The sequence below is a fragment of the Lissotriton vulgaris genome, chromosome 8, assembly GCF_964263255.1.
Source record: "Lissotriton vulgaris chromosome 8, aLisVul1.2, whole genome shotgun sequence".
Taxonomy (NCBI): domain Eukaryota; kingdom Metazoa; phylum Chordata; class Amphibia; order Caudata; family Salamandridae; genus Lissotriton; species Lissotriton vulgaris.
The window spans coordinates 38,604,391-38,629,252 of NC_141696.1; the positions used below are offsets into that span (position 1 = coordinate 38,604,391).

Below are 24,862 nucleotides of genomic sequence, written 5' to 3' on the forward strand. Positions count from 1 at the left end.
TTCTTTTTAAGGCAAAACTTGGAAGAAAATAGTTGACATGTTTAAGAAATGAGCAGAACGTAGGCCAAGATGCCCGCATGCTTTTGAAAAATCGGATAAAAAATAAATATTATAATTCATTAATATTTTGCACATGGAATGGTTAATCACATCGCAATGCCAGCTTGCTCAGCCATTCAGAGGAATATCAGGCATTGCTCACAGTGAAAATTCGTGGAATGGAATGCTACAGGTATACACACACGGCATGCACAGAAGTACACACACAGCCTCATACAACATTCACACTAACACGGAAAGAAACACACACAGGCAGACACAGTGGGACCACAGTGGAACGCTCACAGCCGCATTAAAGAAATGGCAGGCCGCCATTAAAATTTATCCAGTGTTAATAATGCCTTAATCCTGGTGTTGTGAGATTGAGAACAGATTACTATAGGAATAAGTCCTAATGTCGTGAGTCTTTCTTTTACACGGGGATGCCACGGTAAACAGAACAAGCATTAGCATAGCCAATAGGTCTCGCCTTTGGGACCTTATAAATGTTCAGCCATGTACCACTTGATGTTGTTGCACCAAGGATATTGTTAATGTTTTTCCTAGAGAGAGATCAGAGTTTTGTGTAATGGAAGTTTTGACTCATGGAAAGGTAGCACAGAAGGTTAATGTGCCTGCTGCAAATAACATGTACCTGATGCAGATCACAAAATGCTCATGATGTAAATAGGTCAGTGAGTCACTGCATTTGTCAGAGAGATCATTTTGTTACTTGCAGTTTGTAAGTAAAAATCCTAACATACAACAGTGAGCTATTAACTGTCATCTAAAAGCTGCATGCATGCAAACTGCAAGGTAAAAATTGTAGCGTTATGTTTCCCCCGCCCAGTCTTTCTTTGATTACACTAATGTTTCAAAAATAAATTGTTATATTTTTATTTTCAGCACCAGGTAAACCTGACAACCTGAACCTTTACCTAATTTTGGGCAATTTTTGGATGGAGAACAGCGGGGCCCAACCTCATTTGCTGCTCTCTCATCCCGGCTAGGACCCAGCAAACAACAGTGTTAAAGGTAAGGAAACTGATGATATTTCTTTAGATTAGAGTTAGGACTATGTTTGTGGTCACCCTACATGGTGGTTGGGGTGGGCGCACATTCTGAAAATTGTACCCTCAGTGGATGGACATTAATAATACTGAGCCTTAGCCCTGTGCTTTGGGCAATAACGGTTGTTAAGGGCACTCATAGCCCTCAAACAGTGTCTGTTTCAGTGCCTTCAGCAACCACTATGGCACAAAGAGGAAGCAGGCAGTAAGGCTGTATTTTTAGCAGCCTGTTGTCCAAAGGGGAGCTGTTGGAGATATATTACGATAATACACAAGATATCTGCATTTGTACTGAAATTTGATATTATTGCACCAAATCTTATACGTTGTACTTTGACTATTGACAGGCTTCTTTCATATTGGTAAGGACAGCATTGGCAAGATGAATACGGTACAAGAATTAATTACACGGTCATCCCATGCACACCCACTGGAAGATAAACTACAGATAAAGAGGTTAGGACCTCATCGACCTGACCTACAACTGCAACAAGTTACCCAGGACAGAGGAAAATCTTACAAACGTACATTCTCAAACACCTGGTACACAAAAGCTGATTGGCTTACAGGGTGCCCGCCAAGAAACAAACTATTCTGCTTCCCCTGCTTGTTCTTTAATGGTGAATATCCTTGTACAAGAGAAGGAGTGAAACACTTGAAGCATCTGTCTGAAAAAATAAAGAAGCATTCACACACAAGAAAGCATATGGAAAACGTGACGAGACTGGGATTGTTGGGAGATGCACCGATTGAGCAGCACATAAAAGATGCATACCGCCAAACAATACAGAAACACAATTAAACAGTTGATAGGAATAGACACACACTATCAAAAATAATTGATTGCATTCGTTTCTGTGTTGCTTTCGAACTGGCATTGCGAGGCCATGATGAATCTGAAGGTTCCACAAATCCTGGAATATTCTTAGGCCTTGTGGATTTAGTAGCAAGCATAGACAAGGAAATGGAAGCCCATTTAGCAAGTGCTACAGTCTTTAAGGGCACCTCTAAAACGATACAAAATGAACTCCTTGAGTGTATGCTAGATATTATGCGAAGCCATATTGTCCAAGAGTTGCAAAACACAGACTTTGTGGCTATTCAGGCTGATGACACCACTGATGTGGCCACAGAAACACAGTCCGTATTAGTCTTTCGGCACCTGGACAATGGCTATAATGTTGTGGAGAGGTTCTATGGTTTCACTCATTTAAAAAACTCCATTGCAGAAACCATTACTGCAGCTATACTGCGTCAACTCAACTTCATTTTTCCAGAGGTGCATCAAAAAAAAAACGTATTGCACAAAGCTATGATGGTGTGTCCATAATGAGTGGAAGCCATGGTGGAGTACAGGAAAGATTTAGAGATGTCTACCTGTATGCTTATTATGTGCACTGTCACGCCCACCAACTTAATCTTATTGTCCAACAGGCAGTATCAACGATCTCCAAGACACAAATTTTCTTTCAGGATGTAGGAGGCATGGCAGAATTCTTCTCACGTTCCCCAAAAAGAACGGAAGCACTTTAGGAGATTGTGGACAAAAGAATTACAAGGGGAGCCTTAACACGTTGGAACTATCACATATGTACAGTCCAACTAATATATCAATACAGGGAGGACCTTGTGAAATGTTTTGAAGCCATAGAAGCCAATGAAACCTTTGATTTCAAAACTCACAGTGAAGCTCGTGGCTTTGCTAGAACACTAAACAATGGAGAATTTCAGTTCTTTCTGTTTTTATTTAAAAAATGAATGTCAGCTGTCGAGGATTTATACAATCAGTTACAAGCACGAGACATAGATACTGTCTCTGTGAAAAAATATACTGCTACGTTTGTTGAAAGCATAAGCAAAGTGAGGGATGAGGTTGACAATTTAGACAGCCAAATGCCAGAGGCTTCAACTTTTTCAAACCACAGGAAAAACATAACCACTCTGGTCCGAAATGCAAAGGAGATATGTGACATTGTAATTGTGCATGCACAAGAACGTTTTGCTTTCACAAAACATTTGGAGTGTGCCGCATTATTGGAAAGTAAATACTTTGCAAAATATGATGAACCTTTCCCTGAGCATGCTCTGCATGAGGCTGTGGAAGCTTATCTTATGCTCAACTAAGAGAACCTGAAAACTGAGTTGACTGTACTGTACTCAATGCCTGTGTACCGGTAGGCCAAAGATGCTAGGTCTTTGCAGGCTTTAATTCATTAACTTAATATCAAAAAGACATTTACAGAGACAGTGGCTTTACTAAAAACTGTCCTTACCACTCCTATGAACAACATTAGAGGCAGAACGATATTTTTCCACCTTAAAGAGGATTAAGACATTCCTGAGGAACAACATGCTTGACGAAAGACTCAATGCTTTGGAAATGCTTTCTATAGAGAGCAAGCTAGTTCAAAATATCGCTGACTTTAACATTCAAGTAATTGAAAAGTTTGCTGCTCTTAAAGACAGACGTGCTGAATTTAGATACAAAAAGTAAACATATGTTGAATGGTGCTAGTTTGCGACCTGTTTAGTTGTTTGTTAAATAAAAAACATATGTCAGGTACTCAGAAATGCATTATATCTAAAAGTCTGTTATGAAGCTCTGTGGTTATACTGAATAAGCAGCTACCTATGAGATCTCTTTAATAATGTAATAACTACACTTTCACAATTGTTTTATTAACCCTCCTGCTTTCTCAAATTTGCTTGAAAATGCACCATTTTTCCACTTAGGTTGTTCGGGCTTGCAAGCTACGGTGAAGTCCGACAATCATTTTACGCCCCACCACTTTCAAATGTCACTGTCGCCACTGTAGTGCAGTGGTGTTTGGGTAGTGTAGGGGGTCGTGCTGGGGTAGTGTTTTAGGGCTTAGTGTAGTGCAGAGGTCTTTGGGTAGTGTAGGGGGTCGTGCTGGGGTCATGTTTTAGTGTTTAGGGTAGCGCAGTGGTTTTTGGGTAGTGTAGGGGGTCATGATGGGGGTAGTGTTTTAGGGTTTAGGGAAGCTCAGTGGTGTTTGTGTACTGTAGGGGGTAGTGTTTTAAAGGTTTAGGGTAGTGCAGTGGCATTCATTTGGGTAGTGTAGGGGGTCATGCTGGGGGTAGTGATTTAGGGTTTAGGGTAGTGCAGTGGTTTTTGGGTAGTGTAGATGGTTGTGCTGGGGGTAGTGTTTTAGTGTTTAGCGTAGCCAGGGGTGTTTGGGTAGTGTAAGGGGTCGTGCTGTGGGTAGTGTTTTAGTGCTTAGGGTAGCGCAGTGGATTTTGGGTAGTTTAGGGAGTCATGCTGTGGGTAGTGTTTTAGGGTTTAGGGAAGCGCAGTGGTGTTTGTGTAGTGTAGGGGGTCATGCCTGGGGTAGTGGTCTAGGGTGTAGGGTAGTACAGTGGTGTTTTTTGTGGTGTTTGTGGATTTGTGCTGGGGTAGTGTTTTAGGGTTTAGGGAAGTACAGTGGTGTTTGTATAGTGTAGGGGGTCATGCTGGGGATAGTGTTTTAGGGTTTAGGGTAGTGCTGTGGTTTTTGTGTAGTGTAGGGGCCAGTGTTTTAGGGTTTAGTGTAGCACAGTGGTGTTTGGGTAGTGTAGGGGTCGTGCTGGGGGTAGTGTTTTAGGGTTTAGGGTAGTGCAGAGGTGTTTGGGTAGTGTAGGAGGTCGTGCTGGGGTAGTGTGTTGGTGTTTAGAGTAGCACAGTGGTGTTTGGGTAGTATAGGGGATCATGCTGGGGGTAGTGTTTTAGGGTTAAGAAAAGCACAGTGGTGTTTGTGTACTGTAGGGGTGGTGTTTTAGGGTTTAGGGTAGTGCAGTGATATTTGTTTAGTGTAGGGGTCATGCTGGGGGTGGTGTTTTAAGGTTTGGGGTTGGGCAGTGGTGTTTGGGTAGTGCAGGGGGTAGTGCTCATCAGGGAGTTAACTGGAAGTCTACTGCTGGTATTGAAAGTGATTGTTCAGTCTGCATGTCAAAATATTCTAATTAAATAGAAGAGGATTTGAGATCTCTCTTAAAACATGCCCTCATTTTTCTTTCTACAGCACTAACCATAATTTCTAGGACAAAATTAACTCTCATTTTGTTCCTTTTTAAATTAAATGTTTTAAGTGTTACCAGTTTATTCCATTCAAGATGGCTTCAGGTGTGCCATAATTTTGTCATAAGTAAGACTATTAGCGCTCTAGTTGTTCTTTAGAACACTCTGGGAAGCTGCAGTAGAACACAAAGGAATCAACTGCCAGTCTGCTCCTGTTGAAATATAACAGAAAGATATTTGAGATCTCTCTTAAAACATGCTCTAATTTCTCTTTCTACAGCACTATCCATAATTTCTAGGACAAAATGAACCCTCATTTTGTACCTTTTTAAATTAAATGTTTTAAGTGTTACCAGTTTATTCCAATCAAGATGGCTTCAAGTGTGCCATACTTTTGTCATAAGTAAGGTTGTTAGCGTTCTAGTTGTTCTTTAGAACACTTGCGGAAGCTGCAGTAGAACACAAAGGAATCAACTGACAGTCTCTGCCCTTGTTGGATGTACGTGTTTTACTGAGAATGTCAGACTTCATTCTCACATGACTGAGAAAGATAATGTGAATTTACAGAAAATATGCTCTCATTGTAACTTCTGGAGCACCTTCCAAACCTCTATGGGACAAGCATGAGAAAATAGTTTTCTCTCAAACATGATTAATGATATCCCAGCAGAAGGTTTTTCACAAGGTAATATCACCTTAGAACACACCACAATTCCTAAAATTAGTATGGTACCATCAACAAATGAAATCTAATGTAACTAAAGTGTGTTATTACCTTTTATAGTTCTCCTTTTGGTGACCCTCAAAACCTTCTATTCACTACAATGCATTTCAATGGGGTACTATCATGTATATTGGTCCCAAGATGGCTGCCAGCAATTCCAGGATGAAGTGCTGACAGTCAATCAGATCTCACGAGGGGATGTGTCATTAGCCTCCGCCCAGATATTGAAACGTTTTCTTTTTCTAATTCCTCATGAACTACTTAATGGATTTACACCATTTAAAAAAAGGGCGCTTTCTGAACCAAGGGCTACCTTCTTGACAAATTTGGCGTAATTCCGTTCAGCAGTTCGGGCTGGAGCTCTGTCTAAAGTTTCCTATGTAAAATTGCACGGTGAAAACACGTTTTAGAACCCCCCTTTTTTCTTGGCCCCCACTTGCCATATCACCCTGAAATTTTCAAGATGGAAGCAAACCGGAGCGCCCCACGAGTTTTGAAAATTTCGCGAAGATCCGTCAACCGGAGTCAAAGTTATTGGGAATAGAATGTTGCAAATTTTCTATGGAAAATAGGTCCTAACTATAACTACCTACTGGCGACCGCCAGTAGTTAATAATTATACTTGCAATGAGATTTTAGGAGACAATCGCCAATCGAGAAGTTAGCTTTTCAGACACTTACTAAAAAAGACTAAAGGCGCTGATAAAGCTATTGTTACGCAAGTTAGGGATGCTCTTTTTTTAGCCTTTGAAGGATGATCAGGCGAGTTGTCTCATGAGGACTGAAACCTGCGATTTGAAGACTGCACACAGTTCTCTGCATCAGGCACATCCACCTATTTATCTAGCCCGCAAATATTCAAGGTTTCTGAATGCATACAAGTATTTGCTGCAGGTGCTCCACCACTAAGCGATGTTTCAAAGGAATCAAAGTTTTACTTTCTTTTTTTCTTTAAACTCTTTTTATTGCAACAAAGAGAAAGTTGTGGTCAGCACAAGCAAGGAATACATTAGCCACATAAGTATCATAGGAAAACACAGTGTACATAGAACTTGTTAAATACAGGACGTTCCATAGTAGTGTAAGCACAATAGCAGTTTACAGTGTAATCAGCTTGTCAATGCGTGTGATTCGGGGGGGCTCACATATGGTACCTCGATAGTCATTCCAATTGGACCACACCGCAATCAATTTCCGGGGGCACCACGTGCCACGTATACTGTCTTTTCCTGGATCATGCACCAGTCCATGTCTGTCTTCCAGGAGCTGAGTGTCAGAGGCGCTACTGCCCCCCACAGCCTAGCTATGTTTCGCTTCGCAATTGCCAACCCTAGCATCACCCAAAGCTTCCCCCTACGTGGCAGATCCGTGGGCTCCCAGATGTTCAAAAGGCATCTCTTCGCCTCCAATCGCAATTCCACCGCCCATACCTCCTGCATGCAGTCAAGAACCCGCTTCCAGTACGTCTGCAGCACAGGGCACTCCCAGAGAATGTGGAAGAAGGTTCCTACCTCCCCACACCTCCTCCTGCAGAGTCCATCCTCACTGCGGCCCATAAGCATAAGCCTAGTGCCAGAGACGTACACCCGGTGGAGAACTTTCAATTGGATCAATCTAAGTCTGGCTGATACAGCTACTTCCTTGGGGGATGCAAGCGCACCTTTCCACTCCTCTTCATCTATTACAAGTCCACCAGCCTCCCATTTTCCCTTTAGAATCAGTAATGGGTCTGGAGAGTGGTTGATAAGTTTTCTGTAGGTGAGGGAAATGGCGCGTTCCCGGCGGGATATAAGTCGTTACCAGGTTGAGCCTGCGCCACTCCCATTTCCCTGAGACAGCCGCAAAGTACCCCAAAGGGTTGGATTCTGTGTGGTTAATGACAAGGGGGAAGGACCAACGAAGAAGGCTTCCCACCCCCCGGGACCCCGAGGTAAACCCGGCAATAATCACAAGAGAGTACCCCCATCTGTTCAGCGCGTGGCACGTGTTTCCCAACAGGCGGGTCTCCTGCAAAAGGACAACATCCGGGAGGTGTCGCTTAACAAATTGCAATACAATAGTCCTTTTAAGCTTATCCCCCAGCCCATTGATATTCCAGCTCAATACCTTAAGGCTTTTATCCCACTTCATAGCCATCAAAACGTTTCACTGCAAGAACAGTCCTGTGATTCCTGATACATTGCAGAATCATAACCGTGAACTCCTGTCCACCGCCGTGCTGAGTGGTCGCTCCCCAGTCTCACTGGCGAGACCTGGTATCGTTGTACTGCCTTTCCATTTATATTTGCCAGAAGCTCATTTGACTTGTGCTGCCCTGCTCGCTGCTCCGCTTTCATTTATTTTTGCTAAAAGCTCATTAGCCTTGTGCTGCCCTGCTCGCTGCTCCGCTTTCATTTATTTTTGCTAAAAGCTCATTAGCCTTGTGCTGCCCTGCTCGCTGCTCCGCTTTTACTTTTATTTTTATTGGCCAGAAACTCATTAGCCTTGTGCTTCCCTGCTCGCTGCTCCGCTTTACTTGCGCAGAACCTTCCACATTTAGCGCGATAACCCCCGGCGCTGTTCTCTGCCCTCCCCTCCGCTGCCATTTTGGTTGTTGTTGTTGTGCTCGGTCAGCGTCCTCGTGAGCCCGACCCGCCTCCCAGCTGAGCCGCCCTCCCACTGACGATATACAGCGCTTCCATACCTGAAAGCGCTGTGATCCCCTATCCACCGCCGTGCTGAGTGGTCGCTCCCCAGTCTCACTGGCGAGACCTGGTATCGTTGTACTGCCTTTCCATTTATATTTGCCAGAAGCTCGTTTACATTGTGCTGCCCTGCTCGCTGCTCCGCTTTCATTTATTTTTGCTAAAAGCTCATTAGCCTTGTGCTGCCCTGCTCGCTGCTCCGCTTTCATTTATTTTTGCTAAAAGCTCATTAGCCTTGTGCTGCCCTGCTTGCTGCTCCGCTTTTACTTTTATTTTTATTGGCCAGAAACTCATTAGCCTTGTGCTGCCCTGCTCGCTGCTCCGCTTTACTTGCGCAGAACCTTCCACATTTAGCGCGATAACCCCCGGCGCTGTTCTCTGCCCTCCCCTCCACTGCCATTTTGGTTGTTGTTGTTGTGCTCGGTCAGCGTCCTCGTGAGCCCGCCCCACCTCCCAGCTGAGCCGCCCTCGCCCCTCCCCCTTCCCACCATCCATTTATGACAGTAGCCCATGCGCGCAGCGTCCGCGCGCAGCGTCCACGCGCAGCGTTCGCGCCCCATTCGCGCCAAAAGTGCGCCAAAGGTAAGCCCATCTACGCCCGTCCGCGCCTGGACCGCGCCCAGTGCCGGACCCCCTGGCCCTCGTACCACCCACCCCTCCCGCATCACCTACGATGCCACCACCCTCCTATCCCTCAACCCCGGCCGGTCCCCCAACTGCGTCCAAGCCGCTCCTGGACACACCCATGGACCCTTCTCTTGCAACTCCTGCAAGTTTGACGGCACCAAGAACAACTCCTCATCTACAAACACAAAACAGATATCCGACCCCAAACACCTACAATGCATCCTGCTCAACACCCGCTCGGTCCACAAACACGCCATCGACCTCTGGAATCTACTAGACACAATCTCTCCGGACGTCGCCTTCCTAACAGAAACATGGATGAACGCCACATCAGCCCCAGACATCACCATTGCCATCCCGGAAGGCTATAAGATCATTCGCAAGGACCGTACCGGCCAAACAGGAGGAGGCATCGCTATCGTCCATAAGAAATCCATCCGCATCTCAACCAGCTCAGACGTCAATCTCGCCAACACTGAACACCTTCACTTCCAGATCCACATCGACCCCAAGACCACACTCAGAGGCACCCTCCTCTACAGGCCACCAGGACCCCGCGCACAATTTCACGGACTTCATCACTCCACACGCGCTCCCCTCCGAGGATTACATCCTTTTGGGAGACCTCAACTTTCACCTTGAAAAGAACAACGACCACAACACCACCACCCTTTTGGACAACCTCGCCAACCTCGGACTTAAACAACTTGTCACTACCCCCACCCACATCGCAGGTCACACACTCGACCCTATCTTCACCTCCAGCAAACATATCTCCTTCAGCCACACCACAGCTCTCCTTTGGACTGACCACAGCTGCGTTCACTTTACCTACAACAAGTCCACATCCAACAACCACACCCAACCCACTCTGCGAAGAAACTGGAACAAAATCACCATCAACCAGATCTCCTCATCGCTTCTTCAAGAACCCCCCGCCCACTCCTCAAACCCCGACCAAGCAGCCACTAACCTCACCCAATGGTTATCCAACAGCGCCGACATCCTAGCACCACTGAAAAAACGACAAATCAAACTAGGCAGCAAGAAGGCCTCCTGGTTCAACGATGATCTTAGGAAATCCAAGAAACTCTGTCGCTCCCTTGAGAAGGCCTGGAAAAAAGACCCAAACACCAGCACCAAGGACGCCTTCAAAAACGCCACCCGCATACACCACCAACTGATCCGGAATGCCAAGAAAGCAGCTTTCAAGGACCGACTAGATAGCAACGCCCACAACAGCAAGGAATTATTCAACATCGTCAAGGAATTTACCAACCCCTCAGCCAACTCCAACGACATCACCCCATCTCAAGCCCTCTGCGACTCCCTAGCCTCATTCTTCCACAACAAAATTGCAGACATCCACAACAGCTTCGACAACCGACCCGAAGACCAACCCACCCAACCCTCTACAGGACCCCCACCCCCCCTGAACATCCTCAATGACTGGAACCCAATCTCCACTGAGGACACCATCCGTCTGATGAACTCTATCCACTCAGGATCCCCCACAGACCCATGCCCTCACCACATCTTTAACAAAGCAGACTACATTATAGCACGGCACCTCCGAGACGTCATCAACTGCTCCCTCAACTCCGCAACCTTCCCGGAAAGTTGGAAGCATGCCGAACTCAGCGCCCTCCTGAAGAAACCCACAGCTGACCCCACCGAACTCAAAAACTACCGCCCTATCTCGCTCCTTCCATTCCCGGCCAAAGTCATCGAGAAAGCGGTCAACAACCAGCTCGCCGCCTTCCTCGAAACCAACAAATCCCTCGACTCATCACAGTCCGGCTTCCGAGCCAAACACAGCACTGAAACCGCCCTCATCGCAGCAACAGATGACATTCGAACTCTACTGGACAATGGAGACACAGTCGCCCTCATCCTCCTCGACCTCTCCGCAGCCTTCGACACAGTCTGTCACAGCACCCTTTTACAGCGCCTCAGAAACGTCGGAATCCAAGGAAAAGCACTGGAATGGATCACCTCGTTCCTCACCGGAAGAACCCAGAGAGTCCTCCTTCCACCATTCAAGTCAGAGGCCACTGAAGTCATCTGCGGCGTACCACTAGGATCTTCACTCAGCCCCACCCTCTTCAACGTATACATGAGCCCCCTCGCGGTCATCGCACGCCAACACAACCTCAACATCATCTCCTACGCCGATGACACTCAACTGATCCTATCACTCACCAGGGACCCTAACACTGCCAAAACCAACCTGCATGAAGGAATGAAAGAAGTAGCCGAATGGATGAAGCACAGCCGTCTGAAACTGAATTCAGACAAAACAGAAGTCCTCATCCTAGGCACCTCCCCCTCCGCCTGGGATGACTCTTGGTGGCCAGAGGCCCTTGGAAAAGCACCCATCCCGACAGACCACGCACGGAACCTGGGCGTCATCCTGGATTCCTCACTCTCGATGAACAGACAAGTCAACGCCGTTTTTTCATCTTGCTTCAACATTCTTCGCATGCTCAAAAAAACATTTCGCTGGATTCCCACCGAAACTAGAAAAACGGTCAACCACGCACTGGTCACGAGCCGCCTGGACTACGGTAACACCCTATACGCCGGTACCACCGCAAAAATCCAGAAAAAACTCCAACGCATCCAGAACGCTTCAGCCAGGCTCATATTAGACATCCCGCGTAAAGAACACATCTCTGGTCACCTGAAAAACCTCCACTGGCTTCCCGTCAATAAGAGGATTACTTTCCGCCTCCTGACCCACGCACACAAGGCACTTTACGAAATTGGACCCGAATGCCTCAACACACGACTGTCCTTCTACACCCCCTCCCGCCAGCTACGATCCTCCAGCCAAGCCCTTGCCACTGTACCTCGCATCAACAAAACCACCATGGGAGGTAGATCCTTCTCCTACCTGGCAGCTAAGACCTGGAACTCACTTCCCACTCACCTTCGCCTTACTCAGAACCACCTAGCATTCAGAAAGCAACTTAAAACGTGGATATTTGACAAATAATTCCCCACCCTTCTCAAGCGCCTTGAGACCCTCTGGGTATGTAGCGCATTATATACATCTCTTGACTTGACTTGACTTGACTGGTGTGACCTCTCCAAACATCCCCCCCTACTCCCAACCGTCCCTAGCCCCCACCCAGGGCCCCAGATCTGACCCCAACTCCATTCATCCCCAAAAGAGATGTGACCCCCCCAAAATGACCCCCCCACCCTGCTTTCCTGCTCCGTCGGTTCCAAACTACCCACAACCCCAATTAGCAGAGCGCCTTTCTCCCGACCCCAACCCGGGAGTGAGGAAACCGCCCCCCCCACTAAAAAACTCCTGTAGGGGAAGAATGCGCTGCCCCCAGCTCCAGGCGCCACCCGCGCCTACCCCCAAATGCACAACAGGTCTGTACCCAAAAATACACTCCTAAAGAATTAGTACACATTCATGACAGTTGGTGTCCCACCACTGGTACTACCAGGCAGCGACTCCCCATGGGGACCTACACCATCCCTCAGTTCAGTCCGGTAGTGGGCTTCCTCGCCACACCGCCCAACACTACCAGGTGCATGTGTTGCTAACTGAACTGGGAATTCCCCCCCCGGAAACCGCCCGGCGATTGGGAATGACCCAGTGTCCTGGCATGCCGCTACTTTATACATTACAGTTTGCCGTGGTCCATATTTGTGTCCACCTCCACTAGCGACCATCCGTTTCTCAGAGAGACCCCCACTTGGGGCTGGATGACCTTAACCGCCAGGAGCACTGACTCTGGACGTCCACTTCTGATCTCCCCCCTGTGGATCCCGGCGAGGAGACTCGGCTGTCTCTCCAGGTACCGCCCTCCGTCCGCTCCTGCGCTTGCGACAACTCCCTCTCAAGCCAATCCTGCACTTCCGATGGCGTGGTGAAAAACAGGGATTTGCCCCCACGATGACTTTTAACTTGGCCGGAAAGAAAATCATATATTTGAGTCCCCTGTTTCAGAGTGCTACCTTCACACCCATGAAAGAGCGCCTTTCCCGCTGAACTTGGATGGTGAAATCCGGGAAGAAACGGATCATGGCGTTTTCATATTGCAGGTCAACTTTCTGTCTAGCCGCCTGGAGGATAGCGTACCTATTCCTATAATTTAGTATTTTTGCAATTATTGTCCTGGGCAGCTTAGGTTTCCAGACCGGTGCACGATGGGCACGCTCTACAGTAAAGATGTTAATCGCTTAGGCTTTAGGTGGGTGAGGATGAGGTCCTCCAGAAAAAGTTCCATGCTGGGCCCCTCCATTCCCTCCGGCACTCCCACCACTTGTATATTACTTCTGCGGGCCTACCTTTTTGATCCTCGAGCTTAAGGGCCATTTGTCGGTGTTGGTGCACCAGTTCACTAACACTTTTATCCAACTTCTTCGAGGAGGCCTGGAGTTCACGTATATCGGACTCGTTCGCTTTGGCCTTTTCTGTGGTCTTGCCGAGGTCCGTTCGGAGAAGGTTAACCTCTATTGAGATTTTGTCCATTTTTGTCTCTAGGTTGGTGCCCAGTGATTGTATCGCCGCCATGATGGAGGTCAAAGACGGCTATTTCTGGCCTGCCTGGTCTTCAGCAGCGCCCCCTGCATGGCCCTTCCCCAGAGGGATTGCATATTTGTCCGACTTGTTGGTCTGGGCTTGCACGGTACCTTTCGGTCTCATGATGGCATTCCGTCCACACCAAGACTCGAGCCGTGGACCTCACACCTTCCCGTCACAGACAAGACGTAGCAAGGCGGTCGAGCCCCACCTCCAGATCAGCAACCCCTTTCCGGCCAGCAGGGATATGTCGCAGTGCTTGATCCCGTATTTGTTGTACCAAGAATGGCGGCGCTACTTTGCCGCCTCTATATGAGGAGTCTCCTCAGCGGCAGTCTGTAGGGATCTCCGCCCTTCACCCTCTCCGTGGCATGCCGGTATAGTGTGGGGTGCTCCTGGCCTCCACTCGCAGGTCACCCATCAAGTGTGCAGATCCGTTATGGGCCTCCCTCCTGTTCGCTGTGCTGTGGCACCCCCGGGTTCAGTCTTAGCAAGTCCCACTCCGCCTTGCGGGACCCGGCGCACCGCCCCCCCTGGGGCCTTCGTCGTTGTCCGCCGCCTGCGCTTACACCGTAGTCTCCAGGGAGGCCTTCTCCTTTATAGCGGTCCCAGCCGCTGCCTCCGAGGGTCGGTATCGGCCGCCCCTCCTCGCTGCGCTGGGCCCCACAGCTGTCACGGCCCACCGGTAACTTCGGTCTACTCAGGGCCCCAATCTGTTAGCAAGAATCTGGTTTGGCGCAGGCCACTCCCCTACCAGGGTAGTGCTGTGACTCCGGGGGCAAGGATCGTCTCCCCGCTGTATCCTGGTGTGTCCCTAGGGGTCCACACGCCTCTGTGCCCCCCTTCCCTGCTGTTGGCCATCAAGCGCCGCTCCAAGACCCCATTCACGGTATGGTAATTCAGTTCGGCGCCGGACGCGCCACCTACCCGGGTGGTGCTATGTCTCTGAGGCCCAGGAAATGTATTCGCTTCAACTCAGGACTTCTCGGGGGTCTCACACGCCTCAATGCTCCCCTTCGCTGCTTCTTGCCATCAGGCGCCGCATTTACATCAGCGCAGGGCGCGCCTTCAACATGAGTGGTGCTATATTGCTGGGGGCCAGGAACATTCCCCCACGGTGTCCCAGGATGTATCATGGGGTACGCAGGCCACCGCACTCTCCTACGCACCTTTCTGCCCTCAGGCGCCGCTCCGGAGCAGGCCTCGGCGTGCCCCCCCAGCGCGGGCAGGCCGCAAGCCGGGGCCTCGTGTGGGCAAGCCGGGCGCCCGGTTCCCACGACTCAGGACCTTTTCTCCTGGCCGCGGGTGAATCTCGGGCCCGGGATCAGGTTGCCTGAAAGCAATCCACAGTGGCAGAGAAAGGATCGCCCTGGAGTGCTTCTCGGGCGGATGCAGAGCGGATTTTTAAGGGGACAGATTTAGCCCCGGCGGAGCTCCCCTCTTAGGCGCCCATCATCGCTGGCGCCTGGCCACACCCCCCAAAGGTTTACTTTCTAACCTGCGTAAGATCTAGTCTACCGGTAACTGCCCATTGATCACAGCTGGTTTGGGTCAGTGACAGTCACATGTAACACATGCCTAGTGTTCATGCTTCCCCAGCCACACCTGAGATGTAATGGACAAACCTAAGGAAAAGGTAGCTCTCAAAAAATGCCAGTGCCTCGTCAAGGTTGGCATGCGAGGCTTACATTATAATGCATTCCCTCTTCTTGAGCGTTAATGACTCTTGAAAAGACTGCCAGTAGACATATCAGGTATCCAAACAGAGCCATTCCCCTTAACTGTCAGCAGGGCTGGAAAGCTTCCGCTCACATGTCATGTGTGAGGAGGACTTCAATGTGGTGTGAAGAGGACTGAAAACAGACCACTATGTCTTGACATGTCTCAGAGTAGTGCAAATAGACCACAAACCCCTTTCTTTTCTCCCAGATGGTCCTAGGCTGATAAAATTTCTATTCACATAGTACAACTCGTAAACTGCATTGTCTCTTGGTGCACCATTTTTGTAGCTTATACCTGTTAAGCTTAATGCATCTTCGGGATGATAAAAGCGAGTCACCCCATATGGCCTAAGTGAATGCCTGGAGGACGGCCACAGTCCCACCCTGAAGGCTTTGTGCCATGCAAGAAGCCGGAAAGAGCAGCTGTTGTTGTAAGGCTAAGCCAGGCACAGAGCTCCACAAAACCTAAAACAGCGGAGCTCTCTGTTACACAGTTCTCAGTGACAGGCGAACAGCTTGTAGAACATTAAAATGTATGAGGGTGGGCAAATTTGTAATTAGCACCTGCCTATTCAGGTCAATTTAGGAAACGTTCCTAAAAAATATATACTAAATTCACTTGATTAAATGTAGTCAACGACTCCAAATCCCTGCAAAGGAATAGTCTGCCAAACAAGGACCATGCATTAGTCTGCAGCGTATCTAGTTTATATGTGGTCACCAGAGCGGCAGCGGGTAATCAAAATGGCAGCCGCTTGCCAGGTCATCTTGTCCACCTCCTGCGTGGAGCCCTAAAACCTCTAACTGCAGGGAACGAAGAAGACATTCAGTGCTACCAACTACAGTAAGGGGATGCCACTACTTGTCCTGCATAGCAGACGTAATTTTCTGCTGCAGTACTGCTTTCTATTTTGTAGGTTTTGGCTACAGACAACTTTGAGTGCTTGTAGGGAGATCTATTTATTTATAAGTACTTGAATAGGCTTCGGTCAGCCTCTGGATCATGATAGGAAGGCTTTGTGGTCTATCTCAGTTGCGCGTTCCATATTCAGTGGTTTTAATCCCTATTCATGCGTTTGTCCCACCCACAAACATTTCCCCATCACAGTGTTTTAACTGGAAGAGTTGTATCCTTCCAAAGTTTACTTCCACTCATGCTAAAGTCCATGCTTCTTTGAAACATAGTTACATTTCCCCTTAGCGAACTTCAACAAGCATTGGCATGGCCAGTAGGTTTCGCCACTGGGACCTTATAAGTGTTTAGTTATCCAGCACAATATTTTTGCTGCAACAACATCAAGTGTTTCATGGCTAAACACTTTTTAAGGTCCCAAAGGCAAGACCTATTGGCTATGCTAATGGTTGTTTATTTATGACAGAGGAATGTTTTCATTAAATTTGACTAGCATAGATATCCTCTAGCCTTTTTTATATTCACTCACCACTTCACGAGGGCTACCTAGCACTCATCATACGGTGTACAAACAAACGATCTCCGCTAAAGTGACAGTTCGGGGGACAGTTTCTGTAGTCCAAGAAACTCTGCCGCTCCCTTGAAAAGGCCTGGAAAAAAGACCCAACCACCAGCACCAAGGACGCCTTCAAAAACGCCACCCGCATACACCACCAACTAATCCGAAAGGCCAAGAAAACAGCATTCAAGGATCGACTAGACAACAACGCCCACAACAGCAAAGAACTTTTCAACATCGTCAAGGAATTTACCAACCCCTCGGCCAACTCCAACGACATCACCCCCTCTCAAGCCCTCTGCGACTCCCTGGCTTTATTCTTCCACAACAAAATTGCAGACATCCACAACAGCTTCGACAACCAACCCGGAGACCAACCCACCCAACCATATGCTGAACATTCTCCCCCCTTGAACACCCTTAACGACTGGAGCCCAATCTCCACTGAGGACACCATTTGCCTGATGAACTCCATCCACTCAGGATCCCCCACAGACCCATGTCCTCACCACATCTTCAACAAAGCAGACTCCATCATAGCACCACACCTCCGAGATGCCATCAACTGCTTCTTCAACTCCGCCACCTTCCCGGAAAGCTGGAAACACGCTGAACTCACCGCCCTTCTGAAAAAACCCACAGCGGACCCCACCGAACTCAAAAATTACCGCCCCATATCGCTCCTTCCTTTCCCGGCCAAAGTCATCGAGAAAGCTGCCAACAACCAACTCGCCGCTTTCCTCAAAGCCAACAAATCCCTCGACTCCTCACAATCTGGCTTCCGAGCAAAACACAGCACTGAGACCGCTCTCATCGCAGCAACAGACGACATTCGAACTCTACTGGACAATGGAGACACAGTCGCCCTCATCCTCCTCGACCTCTCTGCAGCCTTCGACACAGTCTGCCACAGCACCCTTTTACAACGCCTCAGAAACATCGGAATACAAGGAAAAGCACTTGAATGGATCACCTCGTTCCTCACCGGAAGAACCCAGAGAGTCCTCCTTCCACCATTCAAGTCCGAGGCCACTGAAGTCAATCAATCAATCAATCAGTGACACTTGTAAAGTGCGCTACATACCCGTAGGGTCTCAAGGCGCTGGGGGGGTGCGGGGGGGGGGGTGCTGCTACTGCTCGAACAGCCAGGTCTTCAGCTTCTTCCTGAAGGAGAGTTGGTCTTGGGTCAGGCGCAGGTCGGGAGGGAGGGAGTTCCAGGTCTTGGCGGCCAGGTAGGAGGTAGGAGAAGGACCTTCCTCCTGTAGTCGCTCTTCGGATGCGGGGGACGGCGGCGAGGGCGTGGTTGGCTGATCGGAGGTGGCGTTTGGGAGCGTAGAAGTTGACTCGGCTGTTGAGGTAGCACGGGCCTTGGTCGTGTAGGGCCTTGTGTGCGTGGGTGAGGAGGCGGAAGGTGATTCTTTTGTTGACGGGGAGCCAGTGAAGGTCTCTCAGATGTCCGGAGATGTGGCTGGTTCGTGGGATGTCGAGGATGAGTCTGGCTGAGGCGTTCTGGATCCGCTGGAGTCTCTTCTGGAGCTTGGCGGTGGTACCGGCGTAGAGGGCGTTGCCGTAGTCCAGTCGGCTGGTGACGAGGGCCTGGGTGACGGTCTTCCTGGTCTCGGTGGGGATCCACCAGAAGATCTTCCGTAGCATGCGTAGGATGTTGAAGCACGCCGAGGAGACGTTGTTGACTTGCCTGGTCATGGAGAGGGAGGAGTCCAGGATGAAGCCCAGGTTTCGTGCATGGTCTGTCGGTTTGGGTGCGGTGCCCAGGGCGGGAGGCCACCAGGAGTCGTCCCAGGCGGAGGGTGAGGAGCCCAGGATGAGGACCTCCGTCTTGTCCGAGTTCAGTTTCAGGCGGCTGGTTGTCATCCACTCGGCTACCTCTTTCCTCCCTTCGTGCAGGTTGGCTCTGGCGGCGGCGGGGTCGTTGGTCAGGGAGAGGATCAGCTGGGTGTCGTCGGCGTAGGAGATTATGCTGAGGTTGTGTTTGCGTACGATGGCCGCGAGGGGGCTCATGTAGACGTTGAAGAGGGTGGGGCTCAGAGATGATCGTTGGGGGACGCTGCAGATGACTTCGGAGGCCTCTGACTTGAACGGTGGAAGGCGGACTCTCTGTGTTCTTCCGTCGAGGAAGGAGATCATCCACTCCAGCGCCTTGTCCTGGATGCCGATGTTGCTGAGGCGCCGTACTAGGGTGCGGTGGCAGACCGTATCGAATGCCGCGGAGAGGTCTAGGAGGATGAGGGCCGCTGTTTCTCCCTTGTCCATCAGGGCTCGGATGTCATCGGTGGCGGCGATGAGGGCGGTCTCGGTGCTGTGGTTGGCTCGGAAGCCTGACTGAGGGGTCGAGGGATCTGTTCGTCTCGAGGAAGGCGGCCATCTGCTTGTTGACGGTCTTCTCGATGACTTTGGCTGGAAACGGGAGGAGCGAGATGGGGCGGTAGTTCTTGAGTTCGGTGGGGTCCGCTGTGGGTTTCTTGAGTAGAGCGCTGAGTTCGGCGTGCTTCCAGCTCTCAGGGAAGGTGGCGGTGTCGAAGGATGTGTTGATGATGTCTCGCAGGTGGGGTGCGATGACAGCGTCGGCCTTGTTGAAGACGTGGTGAGGGCAGGGGTCGGTCGGTGATCCGGAGTGGATGGAGTTCATCGTGCGGATGGTGTCTTCGGTGCTGATCGGGGTCCAGGCGTGCAGGGTGGTGGTGGGGGGCGGTTGTTCGGTCATGGTGTGCGTTGGTTGGTTGTTGAAGCTGCTGTGTATGTCCGCGATCTTGTTGTGGAAGTATGAAGCGAGGGAGTTGCAGAGGTCTTGCGATGGGGTGATGTCGTTGTTTCCTGCGCTGGGGTTGGAAAGCTCTTTCACGATGTTGAAGAGTTCCTTTTCAGTTGTGTGCGTTGTTGTCCAACCGGTCCTTGAATGCTGTTTTCTTGGCGGCGCGGATCAGCTGGTGGTGTTTCCGGGTGGCGAGTTTGAAGGAGGTCCTGTTGTCCGGTGTCGGTTCCCTTCTCCAGACTTTCTCGAGGGCTCGGCAGTTCTTCTTGGAGCTCTTGAGTTCGTCGGTGAACCATGGGGCCTTCTTGCTGCCGGGTCTGCTAGGCGGGGTCCTCAGCGGGGCGAGTTCGTCCGCGCAGTTGCTGATCCACTTCGTGAGGTTGTCGGCGGCCTGGCTGGGGTTCGCTGAGCTGGCAGGAGGGTGCTGGCTCAGGGAGGTGGCGAGCTGGTCTGCTGTGATCTTGTTCCAGCTTCTGCGGGCGGCCTGTTGCTGGTGGTGGTGGGTCGTCGTTCTCTTGAAGGTGAAGTGGACGCAGCTGTGGTCCGTCCATTGAAGCTCAGTGGCGTGGCTGAAGTCGATGTCCGTGCTGGAAGAGAAGACTGCGTCGAGTGTGTGTCCGGCGAGGTGGGTGGGGGTGGACACCAGTTGCTTGAGTCCCAGGTTGGCGAGGTTGTCGAGCAGGGTGCTGGTGTTGCGGTCGTTGTTGTTCTCCAGGTGGAAGTTGAGGTCCCCCAGGAGGATGTAGTCAGCGGAGGGGAGGGCATGCGGGCTGACGAAGTCGGCGATGTCCTCGCTTAATTGGGTGCGTGGTCCAGGGGGTCGGTAGATCAGGGTGCCTCTGAGGGTGGTCTTCGGGTTGGTGTGGATCTGGAAATGCAGGTGTTCGGCGCTGGTCAGGGTGTTGTCGGTGCTGGTCGTGAGACGGATGGTGCTCCTGTGGACGATGGCGATGCCTCCTCCCATCTGGTTGGCGTTTCGGTCCCTCCGGACGATCTTGTAGCCCTCTGGGATAGGGATGGCGATGTCAGGAGCTGAAGAGGCGTTCATCCAGGTCTCTGTGAGGAAGGCAACGTCTGGGGCTGTGGCGTCTAGGAGGTTCCAGAGTTCGATGGCGTGTCTGTGGACGGAGCGGGTGTTGAGCAGGATGCACTTGATGTGGGTGCTGCTGGTGTTTGACTTGGCGGATGTTGGTGTGAGGCAGGTCCGGTTGCAGGAGAACTTGCAGGCGTGGCAGCTGAAGGGTCCGTGGGTGTGACGTGGTGTGGCTTGGTGGCACTCTGGGCGTCGGCCGGTGTTGAGTGCGCTGAGGGTGGCGGCTGAGTACGTCCTGTGGGTCGGTCCGGGTCTTCGAGGACCAGGGGTCCTGGCGCTGGTCGCGATCCGGTCGCGGACGGGCGCAGACGGGCTTACCTTTGGCGCGCCTTCGGCGCACAATCGGCGCGCCCGCTGCGCGTGACCGCTGCGCGTTCGCACGGTCGCCATTTAAGGCGAAGTGCGCGGGTGGGCGGAGCTGCTGGGAGGCGGGAGCGGGGAGGGTTACAGAAGAGAAAAGGGGCGGGGACAAGCGGCGGTGGCGGGAAGGGAGGGCGGAGGGCGGCGAGGTAGGCGGACAACAAGGAAGGAGAGTCTAAAACACGGGCAAAAGAAAATAATGCTAAACAGGCACAAATAAACGACAAAACAGGGGAAAAAAGAAGTTATACGAAGTTAAACAAAAACAGGCACAAATGCTCATCAAAACGGGGCAAAACAATCCCCGCAGCGGAGACAGCCGGCAGCCGGCAAACGAGGCGGCAGCGAGGCAGAGGGCAGGCAGGGGGCACACGCAGCAGCTGGTGGCCGTGCGGCGCGGGGGTGTCCCACAAGTGGGTCACACTCACCTGCGTCGCACGGTCGCCATTTAAGGCCAAGTGCGCGGGTGGGCGGAGCAGCTGGGAGGCGGGAGCGGGGAGGGTTACAGAAGAGAAAAGGGGCGGGGACAAGCGGCGGTGGCGGGAAGGGAGGGCGGAGGGCGGCGAGGTAGGCGGACAACAAGGAAGGAGAGCCTAAAACACGGGCAAAAGAAAATAATGCTAAACAGGCACAAATAAACGACAAAACAGGGGAAAAAAGAAGTTATACGAAGTTAAACAAAAACAGGCACAAATGCTCGTCAAAACCGGGCAAAACAATCCCCGCAGCGGAGACAGCCGGCAGCCGGCAAACGAGGCGGCAGCGAGGCAGAGGGCAGGCAGGGGGCACACGCAGCAGCTGGTGGCCGTGCGGCGCGGGGGTGTCCCACAAGTGGGTCACACTCACCTGCGTCGCACGGTCATCTGTGGCGTACCACAAGGATCCTCACTCAGTCCCACCCTCTTCAACGTATACATGAGCCCCCTCGCGGCCATCGCTCGTCAACACAATCTCAACATCATCTCCTACGCAGATGACACACAACTGATCCTTTCTCTCACCAATGACCCCAGCACCGCCAAAACCAACCTACACGAAGGAATGAAAGAAGTTGCCGAATGGATGAAACACAGCCGTCTGAAACTGAACTCAGATAAAACAGAAGTCCTCATCTTAGGCACATCCCCCTCTGCATGGGACGACTCTTGGTGGCCGGAAGCCCTTGGAAAAGCACCCATCCCGACAGACCACGCACGGAACCTAGGCGTTATCCTGGATTCTTCACTTTCAATGAACAGACAAGTCAGCGCCGTATCCTCATCCTGCTTCAACATTCTTCGCATGCTCAAAAAAACATTTCGCTGGATCCCCACCAAAACCAGAAAAACAGTCACCCATGCTCTGGTCACGAGCCGACTGGACTACGGAAACACCCTCTACGCAGGTACTACCGCCAAACTCCAGAAGAAACTCCAACGAATCCAAAACGCCTCAGCCAGGATCATATTAGACATCCTGCGTAACGAACACATCTCTGGCCACCTGAAAGACCTCCACTGGCTACCCGTCAATAAGAGGATCACTTTCCGACTGCTAACCCACGCACACAAATCACTCTACGACATCGGACCAGAATGCCTCAACTCACGACTGTCCTTCTACACCCCCTCCCGCCAACTACGTTCTTCCAGCCAAGCCCTCGCTACTTTACCCCGCATCAACAAGACCACCATGGGAGGCAGATCCTTCTCATACCTGGCAGCTAAAACATGGAACTCACTCCCCACTTACCTTTGCCTTACCCAGAACCACCTAGCATTCAGAAAGCAACTTAAAACGTGGATATTTGACAAGTAATCCTCCTCCCCTCCCTAAGCGCCTTGAGACCCTCTGGGTATGTAGTGCGCTATATAAATTCTTTGACTTGACTTGACTTGACCCGTTGGGCATTACAGCGCCAGCCCTACTAGGAGCACCGCCCTATGATGAAGCCTGACATCCCTTGGGATGTGTGAGGGCACCAAGTAAAAGTCACTTTGACTTTCCCTCTCATTTTTCTAATACAACACCTCTTGTCTTCTCTTAGGAACAGTGACCCATTGTTTTGGTTTATTCATTACTTGGGAGCACCACGGGCACTGGACTTATATTTAGCTCCTTGACGCCATCTCCTTTATTTAGAGTTCCTAAATTCTAACATACAGACATCTAAATATTAAACAACTATATTAACTGCAATACATTCTTCCCTTCCATATTGTAGACTGATATTATGGTAAGTTGATAGTTACAACTTGAAATCTGGGCAAAACACACTTCTTGTGGGGTAAAAAATTACCTATTTCTGTAGACGCATTATTTGCCTGCATATTACTACTATACTGTTACTAACGGACGGGGAGGAGTTTTCTGCCTCATTTTAAGATATAGAAAAAAAGAATATTAAGTGTTCGACTTCACTTTACGCAGTTTTTTACAGAAATTCATGTACCTTTAGTAGGTTGTGGTTAGCTCTAGTTCCAATAAATGTTTGCCCAAGTCAAGCCCCATAATATCAGCTCTGCATATTATAGGACATTTTGAGCATTGCAGCATAAACTGGTTTTAATGAAACTTTCATGAAAACACTGGCAGCAGCAAAATTATTGATATGCCAGGTGACATCTCAGGTTCCACTCCCAGTTTACTTTATAGTAAAGGCCTCACAATTATCTTTTTGTAAACATCTGAAAACCTACTCATTTGAACAATGTCTCTCAGACTATATCAATCTACTATCCCATTCAATACTACTACTTTAGGTCTTCCGGAACTGATGATGGCTTTGTTACCATGCTCTACTGTTATTGTTATAAGTGATGATTGCTGTACAACCTTTATTTTGTCTTTCTATCAAACACACAAAAGGCGATGGGAGGAATAATTGCAATTGGTATTACCTCTGGCAATTGCATGTGATAGAATCACAACCTGTTGGGTTTGCCCACAGTGCCACCTCAGCCCCCGCTATAAGCAAATCATTCTTGCCCCGCTCCAATTGGAACAATCTAGCCTGAACACTTAGGCGGGTCCTCGCTGAAGTGAAATAGAAGCAATCTGAAACCGGTTTCAGCCTGATTGGGGCTTTCCAGTCGGGCGCCGCTTGGCTCCAGGGGGACAGTAAGCACGGGACACACGCTTGGGTTTACTCATACATCAAACACGCAAACGGTGATGGGAAAAAAATGTGTCTAACCACTGACACCCACTCGGGTTCCATTCCAGCTAATCATACTTTTTGCTCGCCATGCCACTTCAAATTGTATCTTGTCTTTCTATGTAAAGCAGTCTCCTACCTATCGGTGCTATACATTGAATAAAACCATTAAATGAATTAGTAAATACATTTGCAACACTTTTCATTGTGTGAGTGGTAGCTCAATGCAAAAGTACACTTGGGCCTTTGATGACGCTGTGAATTGGAATAATGAAGAGTTAGTATATTGAGTACAGGAACAGGAGTTCTCACCATCCTCCGCAAAATGATGATCTTGGGCCCGAGCACCTTGCTCAGAGTGAAAATGTACATGAGACGGAGGCAGTATGCGATGAAGTCTAAGGCAAGGATGACTCTTCCAACATAAGGCCATTGTTTAATGCCTCTGCAAACAAGAAGAGAAGAAAAACGGTCAATGCAAATGCAAAGAGGTCTGGGGCACACATGCTATTATGAACCGCCTAATGGTAGTGACCCATCTGAGCTACAAACCCCTCTGGTATGTTTCTTGTGGTTGTGGGCTGGTAGTTAGAGGATAATGATGT

The 24,862-nt window shown here is 49.9% G+C and overlaps 1 protein-coding gene across 1 annotated transcript in view; it reads right to left on the reverse strand.

The window, feature by feature from the left end:
• The window catches only part of LOC147693339 (transient receptor potential cation channel subfamily M member 2-like), a 1,947,553-nt gene that overhangs the window by 357,980 nt on the left and 1,564,711 nt on the right, over window positions 1-24,862 (reverse strand). Inside the window, exon 16 of the mRNA XM_086935940.1 lies at window positions 24,570-24,702. Coding sequence (XP_086792066.1) covers window positions 24,570-24,702 — 133 coding nt within the window. The remainder of the gene's footprint in view (window positions 1-24,569; window positions 24,703-24,862) is intronic.